The sequence below is a fragment of the Daktulosphaira vitifoliae genome, unplaced genomic scaffold, assembly GCF_025091365.1.
Source record: "Daktulosphaira vitifoliae isolate Bord-2020 unplaced genomic scaffold, ASM2509136v1 Scaffold_3, whole genome shotgun sequence".
Lineage (NCBI taxonomy): Eukaryota > Metazoa > Arthropoda > Insecta > Hemiptera > Phylloxeridae > Daktulosphaira > Daktulosphaira vitifoliae.
The window spans coordinates 2591798-2604543 of NW_026099574.1; the positions used below are offsets into that span (position 1 = coordinate 2591798).

Consider the following 12746-nt stretch of genomic DNA (forward strand, 5'->3'; position numbering starts at 1 on the left):
ATGTCGCATTGACCGGATATTGCCAAAGTTAAATGGGTGTATTACAATACACATTGTATTGTATTATACATTTAGATATAGTTGTATCTTTTTCTTGGGCTCGGCCTTACAAAGGACAGCTCTAGCTCAAAATAGAATAATAGAAACATTGGTATCACCAAAACAAAAATCAAATCAGCAAAGCAAAGTTTGATTAGCAGAATATTCCTGGAATTTACTCATATTAAGTTAGTTGATTTATATCAGCAAAAACGATGTTGAATCCACCCAATAAAAACATTCTATGCTTTTGTTACACATCTCTCACACCCTGGTAATGCTACAAACACGATAAAAGATTTTTAAAAATTTAAAAAAAAATAAATTAAAATTAATTGAATTCTTAAACGAAAAAAAAAATTAAAATTAAATTATGTCAAATAATACATAATTAAAACAACCTACTTAAAATTATTAACAAAATTTCTTTTACCAATTTTGGTTACTTGGAAATATTTATAAATCAGTAATTCATACTCGAGAGGTTTTAATTATTTTATATTTATATTTGCTTATAATATTCAATTTTATTATCACCATATTATATTGCCTGGTCAAAGTAATTCAAATAAGAAAATATTTTACAGTGACCGAATTAAGTGAGTAAAGTATATAATGCTATATAATGTATTATATAGCCTGTAATTTTATATTGACTGTAACATGTAAATTATTCGAAATTATTAGTTCATACCATAAAGTAAGTTTTTCTCCTCAATTGAAATTACTTTATTAAAAAAAAAAAATAAGGTCTACAATCTATGATTCAGTGAGGTTTCTTAACCTGAATATTTTGTGAATACTGTTATTCATTTGACCAAAAAAATTATTAGTGATAGTTGGTAAGTGTGACAACTTAACAAAGTGAGGCAAAATGACCTAACTACCAAAAAAATGTTTTTATAAGTTTTAATAAATTAAATCCAATTATACCTTTTAATATTCAAATTACAGACAGTTTAACTTTTAAATGAAACTTATTGTAATTAATAATGAAAACAATAATAAATTTTTATTTAACCAAAACAAATTTTTTAATTATAATAAACTTTAAATCAATTTCTTAGTCAAAAAATCTAATAAGTGTGAACATGAACAACTGAATAAAAAAACATAAATATAAACTTTAGTAAAGAAGAATTTAAATAATCATCTAACCTTTGTTAATCAAAGTAAAATATTTGTATTAAAAAGTTTAAAAATAATTATTAAGCTATACTTAGAATATTAAATATACTTTAATTATTAATGTACTCTTAACACTAAAAAACCAATATGAATTTCATTAATAAAACCTATAACAAATGTTTCTCAAATTAAGCTTAATAAATGATTTCATTAATTTAAAGGTTCATATTTAGAACGCTTTTTTTTCTTGTTGATTTTATTGCTTCCATTACCTATTAAGAAATAAATTCTTTAATTTACTCGGTAAAAATTACTTTATAGTTAGAATATAATTACCATTCAAAGTTAAATTAGCTATTGTCTCTTCAAGCTTTTGTTCTTTTATCGAAGTTGCTTTTGATGTGGACATCAAAGTTGGCCATTCAATAGATGAACTAGATGTTTGGATGGCAGTTGATGTTTTAATAGGAAGCGAATTTTTATTTTGAAGTGCCTACAAAATTAAATTATCATTTATAACTTAATAAAAATACTCTAGCAGAAACAATTACTTTAGCAAATGATAAATTAGATAGGCTGGGAGTTGTTTGTGAAATATTTGTAGGTGAAGATGACTTAACAGTTCCTAAAGACTCGTTTAATGAAACCATACTGAAATAAAAAAATTTAAGTATCTAATTGATTTATATTAATTAAAATATATTACCTCTCATCAGAAAAAGGGTCATAACCACACTGAGGAAAGATATGCCAGTTTTTCCATTCAGGAGGGGGTATTTGTTTTTTTTGGTTTCTCTCTTCAATACGTTTGGTGAGTCTTTGCTCTTCATAGGCTCGGCGATCTCTTTTAATTTTTCTATCATCCAAATTACCTAAAATCATTTTTTTTTTTGCAACGTTTTAAAAATTCAGGTTAATAAAAATTAATTATATTGCATCAACATAAATAGAAATATAACTAAAAATATGTTTTTATTGTGTTTTGCACTAATATGAAAAATAAAATTTAAGCCAAAATAATTCATTAATCGAGATTTTTGTAAAAAAGTTTAATGAAACACTAACTTGTTATTAATGTATTGTTATCATATTATAAAAATAATAATAAAAAAATAATAGTGTTGACTACTTGTCACAACACATCTTTCTTAATAGCATTGTATAAAAAAATAAGTACCCATTTATATTGTCAATCGGTTCCTGTATATCTATACTCATATGCCTAAATGCTAACTAAGCTGTTAATTAAGCGATATTAGTTTAACCAAAATACAACATGTGACCTTATACCTTTATTACCTAATAGGTAATAAAATTATTAACTTTTAGTAGATGATATTTAAAATCAATATTCTTAGACTGTAAAAGGATTCTCCCCAGAGTTAATACTTTATTTATTTATAGAAATTAAAAAAAAAAAAAAAAGAATTGCATAAATGAGTATAATTTTATAATTACTTTTAAATAAATCAAAAATTTCAGGTGATACAATTTCAACCATATCTATTTCTACCCATTCAAATACTGTAGAAATGGGTAAATGGAGTAAGAATCTATAACGCTTCCTTAATGATTCAGTCATAGACAAATACTGCTTTTCATAAACAATAGCAGTCAACTTCTGGGGACTATTTTCAAGACTGCCATACATTTTTTCTAACATTTCTATATTAATGGCTGAAAGATATATGTGTTGACCATCTATAGCTATTTAGGAAAATATCATTTTAGTATCAGATTTTTCTTTATAGGATATAATAGAAATACCTTGATAAAAGTAGAAATCTTTTTTAGTTGGCTTAGATGTAGATGATTGGACACAATCAACATTTATATAATTTCCTTTGTAATCATGGCTAGATACAGTTAAATCATAAAATACTTTTTTAACTTATTGATTTATAAATAAAGCTTCGACTATGAGACTATATATTAACTATTTGGCATTAATGTAAAATATATTTTGGTAAATACAAATAAACATTGATTATATGAAAATTAAAAAATTATTTAAAAAATACTTCTTAAATTTTAGTAAATTTATTTTTACTAAAATTAAAATAGTATGATATTTTTTAATTAAAAAAAGGGAAATTAAAATTTTTTTTTTGAGGTAATGAAAAAATTATATTTATTGATATAATCTTATAATTCTAGACATTTAGTAAATAAAATATTATAGTCATACTTTTTTTCAATTTCAGATGAATTTGAATTATTTTTATTTGGAGATGGAGATAGATTATGAGAACAACCAGGAGCATTAATTGATTTTTTTATACCATTCGAGACCTAAAAAAGTTATAAATATTTACACACATATATAAAGTATTTTGAAAAAATGTTTACTAATTGAGTATTTTGGTTTGTACTCATAGGACTTTCACAAAGATCACTCTTTTTTTTTTTTGTGTTGGCATGCTCTACTTTTAATTAATATATTAATTTCAATTTATATTAAAATGATTAATTATATGATATCATATAATTATATAAACTATGACTATGAATAAACATATTAAAAATATGATATCATATGACATCATATCATATCAAACAATTTAATTAAACTTACTAATTTTTCATTCATTATTAAATCCTCCCTTTTTGATAACAATTCAAGTGCTTCAAAAATGTACTTTTTTTCTTTATCTTCAGTTTCCCAATGATCTAGAAGCAACACAAGTGCCTCTCTTTCTTTATTTAATATTGTTAAAATCTAAAATATGTGAATTCATATATAAATAAATTTTCAATACCTCTTATTGACACCCATAGAATGCCATAAGTGACAAATTATTTTTTTCATAGTATTAAAAAACTGTTTTTGTGTTTTATGTAAATTTGAAAAATCAAAAATATATGTATCTTTGTTATTTTCTGGTTCTAAGGTTATAATTATTGTTTGTTTTTCATATTAGTATATTAAAATATATCATAAGGTTAATGATTGCATAAGCTTTTAAATTATTAATTTCTTATTTAGATAATTATATTTGCTTTTAAATTATAAATTTGTACATACTATACTATATTATACAAAAGTTTTCTTATTTAGATTAGATTAATTATCTTATTTAGCAGATAAGAATTTAAATATATATACCTTATTATTTTACAATTACATTCATTGATTCGATTGTAATTTGTTTTAGTTATATTAAAAATTGTTTTATCAATATGATTTAATTTCTTGATTAATTTAATATTAAATACATCAAAAAACTTTTTAAATACTTATATTATCAATTTAAATCATAAATATTTTTATTTCATTTTTTACACCTTCAGTATGAGATGTGATATGAATAATAAATAGAGTAAAGACTAACTTCATTTTTATTAGCAACAAGAAGCCGGGAGTAAGTAGTGGACATATTTAATTCTGAAATTGACAACGGTAAATTTCCACTAGAATGGTTATTATTTTTCTGTAAGTCAATAAAAGGATATGCTTGCAATGAGTTTCTAGCCCTTTTCATCAGCTGCAAAGTAATTGGATGACCAACACGACATTCTTCATTTAAAATTAACTCAAAACTAAAAATGAACAACTTTATTAATAAATGAAAATATAAATATTTACATTATTAAAATTATGTTACTAATAATAATTATGTTCAAAAAAAATATACTTTTAGTTTCTTAAAATTAAAAACTATCTATAGATTTGCATCGAAAAGTTTTTTATAACAGTGATTTTAATCACTGTTAGATATTATATATACTTGTCCCAAATATACCACAACCCCACTGTGCTACTGTTTTTAATATTATATTTACTGTGTATAATCCTATTTATTATTTTTGTAAAATATTTAAAGTTAGATTTAATTATTTGGAAATAACATAAAATTTTATGTATTATTACATTAAGCACTCATTATCTCTTTAGCTTCTATCCCAATTATGTGGGGTTTGGTTCTACATTAATGAAAATAATAATATTAATAATTATTTCTGTAGTAACATATTTATAAAATCTATCTATTTTTATTTGTTTGACATAGTCGAAAATATATATACTATAAAGTACTTTAATTTTAATTAACAATGTCTTAATAATATACCAAAGATAATTATAATAATAACATCTAAGTTAAAATTATACTCAATTCTTTGGATTATACAATACAATTTCAATTTAGATGTGAAATAAAAGATTTAAAATAAAATATTTTATATCCTTAAAATTTTAAAGAACATAAAAAAACTTGTAAAATATTCTCAAAACAAAATAGTTAAGAATTCTAGAAAAAAAATTAGTTATATCAATTAATAATAAATTATAACATACCTTTTTAACTCATTTTTTATGACTGTAGAATGACATATTGGACAAGTATCAATATCAAACTCTTTGTTAACATCCAAATATCGCAATATACAAGGCCAACAATAAATATGTCCACAACAGGTAATTTTTGGGGTTGTAGGTATATCCATACATATTGGACATTTAATAGCTTGAGTAGAAAGCATCTTCTATATAGAAAAAAGAAATAACTAATATAAAATATCTAGAAAAAATTATATGAAATTTTCACACTTACAATTTGTTCAATGTAGTCCCAGTTTACTATTTCATCCTGGTTGAAAATCCAAAATGTATAATCTCTGCCTGACTTAACAACAAACTGGCAACTAAAAATTAAAATTTTTCATTTTCAAATTTATATAATTAAATAATTTTTATTAAATAACTTTGTTAAAATTAAAGAGTAAAAAAAATATAAATCGGAATAATATATATGGATAGTGTTTAGGAAAAAGGGCACAAGTCATACTTATATTATACATAAATTTTGTAGTAAATTTTATAGTTGGTGTTACTATAATTTACCTATTTATATTTATTATTATTCAATTTCCATGTGCTTTTAAACACAAGTCCAAATTGAATTATTGAGGGAAATAAATGTTTTTTCAAAACATTTGTCATTTTTTAATTATTCTCCCAAATACTGACCATATGTATATGCATCAAGTAGAATAGATCTAACTGACAACTTTTGATATAATGATCATTTCACTGTAATTTTTTTTTTTTAAGAATTTTTGCATTCTCAGAGTACATTAAGATGTTATGTTTCATAGTCTATCTTTAATAATAATAAAAAATTATTTTTTTTAATTTTTAAAAATTTTAAAATAGCTAGTTTTAGCACTTTTCATACAAAAAGTTTTAATAAAGTTTAAAAGTCAATTAAATTTTAAAAAGAGTACTTTTAACTTATTAAGTTACTAGCATTTTAAAACATATAGTGGATATATAAGTAAATGAAGTATGTGCTATAAATTTTATATTGAATATTCCACCTACACTACATACCCAGAAGTTCTAAATATTTAAAAAATCCAAAAATATGGTTAATTTTGAAAAATATATTATTAGTTTAATAACTTCTTCTTCTTCTACTTAATCCCAACTACTTGGGGTCGGCCACCCTTATCCTAAACTTCCACTTGACACTATCTCTCTCATCATCTACGCTCACATTAGCTGTCCTCATATCAGATTCAATAGCATCCCTCCATCTCTTTTTTGGTCTTCCTCTACCTCTTCTTCCTTCAACATTCATTTCTATAACTGTTCTTACAGCTTCCGATTCTTCTCTCCTCATAACATGACCAAACCATATAAATCTATTTTCTCTCATCTTATCCACAATTGACGCTACACCTATACTCTTCTATGTTCATTCCTTATCCTATCTTCTGTAGTCACTTCACTCATCTATCTAAGCATTCTCATCTCTGTTACATTCATTATCTGCTCTATTCTCTTGTCAACTGCACAACCTTTAGAACCATACATCATAGCTGATCCTACTACAGTCTTATAGAACTTACTTTTCAGTCTCATTGAAATTTTCTTATCGCATAAGACGCCAGACGCTTCTCTCCCCTTCAACCACCCGCACTTAATTCTATGTCTTACATCCTCGTTAATACCACCACTCTTTTGCACAACTGACAATTATTATTTTAATAATAACCTATATTAATTACAATAATATCTATAAATTTACTTTGCTAATAAAAAATGCTTGATATTAAATTTGACATATTCCTCTGTTTTTTGTAAGCTACAACTGTGCTTTTTTGGCATATTCCACATGTTTGTTTGATTCCATTGCCGAGAATTTGGCAACATATTGGCATCTTCTTCATCCTCAACATCTTGCAATGTATCAATTACCTAATATTAAAAAATCATAACATATCATACCTCAAAATAATCACAACCCATAACCCATTAAGCAAAAAAAAAAAAAAGAATTTCTTTCTTAGCAAAATGTGTTATAACTAATTTTCACTATACAAATTAATGGATCATTATTTGGTATGACATACTATAAGCTATTAACTGTTTACAGGCTGTTGGTATATGCAAAAATTTACTAAAATATTAGTTTTCTTGATATGAACAATCTATAAATAACTATGTCATATAGATGGTAATAATTTTTCTTTATGCCAATAAGCCTGCAAACAGTAGATATAATATTAATATATATGAACCTCGGCACTCTTCTTTCCACAAAATAAACTAACTCGAGGTTGTGGCTGCTTAAAATTGTTGTTCTTTTTAAAAGATACTCCTCGATTTCCATCAGATTTCTGAGGTTGAACAGAAAATAGTTTTCCATTACGACGATTAGTAGCAAATTTTGAAATGGACACTTCTATATAATAAAAAATATGGTCAATTTTAATTGAAATTCAATTTCATAAATTTAAACACTACTTTTTATCACTTATTTGTTTTACTTATAATACAATATTATTGTATTCCCATTAATACGCAAGCGTAAATAAGTTTTTCTTCCATGATTCTTGAAACAATTATGGTCAAGACAATAACAATGGTAGTTTAACTCTCAAGTATCAAAATTTGTAATAAAGATAAAAATATATACTAATATTAATCTACTTAATAAATACGATACTTATTAATACCATTTAAAATGATCAATTTTTATTACATTATTACAAAAAATATTTGCTACTAAATACGATATGGTAAATAAGTGCAGTGTTACCGGTTGTAAAAGTCTTTATGCAAGAGAAAACGTCAAATTGCACAGGTAAAATCTATCAACCTCCACAAGATGGAGGTGAACTAGAATAATTATGATAGTATACATTCCGCTGTAGTACTTGTTAAACATAATATATTATCTATAATCGGGTATATTAAAATACCAACATATTATTTTAAGATTTCCCTTGGGCAATGCAGAAACTTTACCACACTGGATTGCAGCTACTAAAAGAGAGCCAGAATGGAAACCCTGCAAAAGCAGTAGACTATGTGGAAATCACTTTCAAGAATCAGAATACATAGTTGGACATGGAAAAGGCATATTAAAGTCTTCAGCCATACCAACAATTGATTACTGTGTAACAATTCCAGTAAAATATATACTATATTTAATAAAAATCAAATTAAATAATAATGGAATAAAATAAACTTTTTCAGAGGTACAATAAAAAAAAAAATGTGAATTACAAAACTTCTCATAAAATTAAAGACATGAATAATCCAATATCAGTTGAATCTAAGGTAAAAATAGTAAAGTTAGATAATACTTTTTAAATATATTACTTATATTTTATACATTAATATTATGTAGACCCAAAAAAATGATTCAACCATAGAAATTGTAAAAGTTGATTATAATGATGATTATGATGAAGAATTGATTGAGAATTATGATTTTGACTGTCAAAATTCCTATTTAAATAGTTATGAAGAAGAAAATCATTCTTACAATATTAATGAAATGTCATCAGTGGAAAATATATTACAGAATAACACTATTAATGAAAAATGTGATGGTATTGAAGAGAATTATGAAAAATATGTTCATATTAATGAAATAAAGAATAGTAAAGATACAGATGATTTCAGTGAACGACAAACTCAATGGTAAATTTTGAGGATTATAATTAATAAATTAACAACAATCTATTAAATTGGATAATTTATATTTTAGTTATGTGTACTCCAATAGCTTCAAAGAAGGTATTGAATCATTAATTTTAACTGACGAGTGTAAATCAATTGACAAAGAAAAATGGAATGAGGTATGTAAATAATTAATGAGTTGATAATATAACAAAATTTAATTTTTATAGGATATGAATCAATCAATCGCAGATAAAAATTTCAATAAAATACTAAGGTTAAAAAAAAAACGACGAACCAAAGATATATATTCTTTATATTTTAAGTCTTTAATAAAAAAAAAAGGACATAATATTGAAAAGAATATGCAGCAATTTTTTAACGATGATGCAGCCATGTTTGGAGCATTTATTGAAACACAGATGAAAGAACTATATCCCCACAAAAAACTCTACATGAATACAAAGCATAAAATTCAAAAAATTTTGATGAAAGCACAGTTAAAAATGACTGATTAAACAATACTTGTAAAAACAAAGAATGTTATTAATTGTATATATGTATATTGTACATGATTATATAAATCAAATATAAAAAATAATTTAAATCTGTTATTTTATATTATTACAGCACCATATATTTGTAGAATTAACATATCGTAGTTGTACATTATATTTCTTGATATAACGAAAAACAAATAACAATATTATTATATTTTTATACAATAATATATATTTAAATTAACTTCTCTATTCATACCTTCACAAAATTATTCCCAATATAAATAGTAATTCAAAAAATTAATGATAATTACAATATAATTTATATTTAATAGATTTGTTAAAACACTATAATAGTATTGAAAAATATATCATTTTTTAAGGAGTTATGACTTATATTAAATTAAAGCTAGGTACTAATTAGTTGTAGTTTAAAGATACTATTTAATTAACTTTTTAGCTTAACTGGTTAATTTTAATAAATAAGAATTTTGTAAAGTTGAACTAAATGTGTATAATAATCCTAATCTGATTAAAAATAAAAACAACTAGTTATAATGAATGAATAATTAATATTGAATTTTGTGAATTAATATAAAATTATGGTGGTAATTTTATTAGGTTATACCCATTTACCAATATTATTAACAATGTTGTGACATGCAATTATTCTAAAACCACATGCACACATATGAAAACTAACAGATGCAATAGAACTGCAATCCACATAAATTTTTTCTTATTATTTTTTTTTTTAATATATTATATTATTACTACAATATTAAATATAGATATATTACTTATAATATATTTAGCTATACTTGGTATGATAATATGAAATTGTTGAAAATTAATGATCCACTCCCTTCAAAGGTCATTACACTACTCCGAACATTACTTGAAAATGCTCTATTAATTTGGGATAATAAAAATATCAGTCATACTGAAAAAAACTTGAAAAAGTGCAAAACAAAATTCTCAGATTATATTTTACTTTACCAAAAACTCATCATATTGGTTACAGATATAAAACTTGATTAAAAAAGCTTCAAATTTATAAGATTTTTAATTTTGGAAACTTTAAAAACACGTATTAGGTCTTTTCATAATATTGCATTGAAAAAAATTATTAATTACAATAAATAATAAAAATGCTTCTTTTTTAACAGCATTCTCAATAAAATGTTGTTTAAAAAATAATACTACCTGTAGACTTTTTATTTTCATTTTTATTTCCCTGTGCAGACTTTGACACAGGCATGTTTAATTTTTTTTCCATTTGACGATTTTCTGACATAAAAATTGATCAAGGAGACGTGATCTCCGAAGAGAGAGGCGAAATTGAGCTTCTCGTACGACATTTTATTCAGTATAAAGCCATTATCATATAAATTAATTAAAATAAATAACAATTCTTCGTAGAATCAAAATAATTTAACTGGATTAGTTATAAAAGATGCGAAGTCGAAAGGTAAGAATAAAGAGTTTTTTACTCTCTTATTCTGTCTATGCACTGTAAAATCAATACGATAAAATAAGAAAATCTTAATTTTGATAAAAGAAGAAGTTTTAAACTTCAATTACAGAAAAACTTTTATAAAATTAAAAGTCGCGCATGAGCGACAAAACTTGCTTGACGAACAACTAAATATACTCAAAATGGCCGATGTTAAAATTCGCGTATCGAAGTAATAATTTTAATTTCTGATAGTAAACTTGGCTTACAAAAACTCAAGTGTAATACAACAGCTGTTATATTATTTTTTCCATGGAAATATGAAGTGTTTCTAATTAATTAACCCTTTGGTAGTCACTTTGATTTTTGTAAATTTAGTTACTTGAGTAATCCATAACCTTATACAAAAGCTATCGCTGAGGTTCCATTTTGGTTGACTTTAAATTTTTTTCAACGAGTATTATTAAACTAGGTCTAATTAATAATTTTATTGAAATTCTTTCAAATGTTTCTTTGGTATATTGATAATTTATCATATAACCAAAAAAAATGAAAATTAGTATAGTCTTATTTATTTTATTAACCATAATGATATAGCAAACCAATCTCCAAATTTGGTTGGTAGATACCATAAGCAACTCTTTTTGATAGTTGAAAACACCATTTTAGAAAATATGTATATTTACAGTACTTTATATTTAGTCTCATAAGAAAAAATATTTCCAAGTTACTCTATGCACAACAATTTACAATTTAATTTTATCTTACGAAAACTAATTTCTACTGAATTGATTTTACTCAACAATACGACAAAATACTATCTAGAAGTAGACTTATTAAAACAAAATTCCATCGTTCTTCGTAAATGTTAGAAATCCCTAAAAAATAATTATTTTACAAAATTTTTTGGCGAGTACTTTTAATATTTCTTTCTGTTCAACATCCTTTTATTTATCTTCGATGTGAAGCTGAGAAGGTATTAATGTAATGTGTTTTTTTTTGTGTGCGTCTGTTAACACTCAATCTCAGCTTTCCCTGGATCTATTTTTATGATTAATACGTCAAAAGATCACAAATTGTATCTAGTCGAAGATATTACCCTCAAAAATTGAAAAAATTCCCTCGTTCTCAAAATTCCCAAAAAAATTACTATTTTAAAAATCGGTAATTTTTGACATTTTTTTTTCTTAAAACTGCTATAACTTTTTTAAAAATGAACAAATCAATATAATTTTTTTTAATAGATACCTTTAGTATTTAACTATTATTTGATATATTTTTATGAACATTAGACCCTTTACCTGCCCATTGAGAGAGTTTCAAAATGACAACTTTTTCATAAAAAATGAACTTTTATAATTTAATTTTTAAAAGTGTTCCAGAAATACTGACTCTTTTATATATATCTTAAATTAAAGCTTATGTAATATACATAAATTTGAAAAAAAATAATAAATTGACCTCTGTATTTGTCTTCATGATGAAAATGACAACCGTATTAAAAAAAATATACTATTTTTGTGTGTAAAATTCTGGGTCTTGTATTTTATTTTATTATACCTTACAAGTGGAGTACGCAGACTTTCATAAATATTATATAAATCTAATTGATATAGCATATAAATTAGTTAAATTTATTAAAAATTTTTTCGTTTTATATATCGAGAAAAATAACTTTGAAATTTGAATTAGCTTTTATTGTCAATTT

General features: G+C 23.7%; 2 protein-coding genes across 2 annotated transcripts; one reads left to right on the forward strand and one right to left on the reverse strand.

Moving 5' to 3' along the window:
• Positions 1-930: 930 nt before the first annotated feature.
• Positions 931-11258, reverse strand: LOC126902943 (RING finger protein 10). The gene is made up of 14 exons (XM_050680737.1): positions 10789-11258; positions 7693-7856; positions 7200-7369; positions 5721-5811; positions 5465-5652; positions 4500-4707; positions 3743-3886; positions 3356-3459; positions 2935-3023; positions 2626-2874; positions 1874-2039; positions 1719-1818; positions 1504-1660; positions 931-1439 (listed from the first exon to the last, which is right to left on the reverse strand). The coding sequence occupies exons 1-14, from the start codon at positions 10877-10879 to the stop codon at positions 1378-1380; spliced, it is 1983 nt and encodes a 660-aa protein (XP_050536694.1). The 5' UTR covers positions 10880-11258; the 3' UTR covers positions 931-1377.
• Positions 8044-9696, forward strand: LOC126902944 (THAP domain-containing protein 1-like). The gene is made up of 6 exons (XM_050680738.1): positions 8044-8258; positions 8394-8586; positions 8654-8737; positions 8808-9103; positions 9171-9261; positions 9313-9696. The coding sequence occupies exons 1-6, from the start codon at positions 8191-8193 to the stop codon at positions 9598-9600; spliced, it is 1020 nt and encodes a 339-aa protein (XP_050536695.1). The 5' UTR covers positions 8044-8190; the 3' UTR covers positions 9601-9696.
• Positions 11259-12746: the final 1488 nt, after the last annotated feature.

Bases quoted from the DNA above. Each gene is read 5' to 3' on its own strand.
- LOC126902944 (XM_050680738.1), top strand. From the start codon at position 8,191: ATGGTAAATAAGTGCAGTGTTACCGGTTGTAAAAGTCTTTATGCAAGA. The intron at 8,259-8,393 runs GTAAAATCTATC...TATTATTTTAAG, and splicing joins GAAAACGTCAAATTGCACAG to ATTTCCCTTGGGCAATGCAG. The intron at 9,262-9,312 runs GTATGTAAATAA...TAATTTTTATAG, and splicing joins ACAAAGAAAAATGGAATGAG to GATATGAATCAATCAATCGC.
- LOC126902943 (XM_050680737.1), bottom strand. From the start codon at position 10,879: ATGTCAGAAAATCGTCAAATGGAAAAAAAATTAAACATGCCTGTGTCA. The intron at 3,024-3,355 runs GTATGACTATAA...AACTGTATCTAG, and splicing joins TCATCTGAAATTGAAAAAAA to CCATGATTACAAAGGAAATT. The intron at 1,819-1,873 runs GTAATATATTTT...TTTTTATTTCAG, and splicing joins GACCCTTTTTCTGATGAGAG to TATGGTTTCATTAAACGAGT.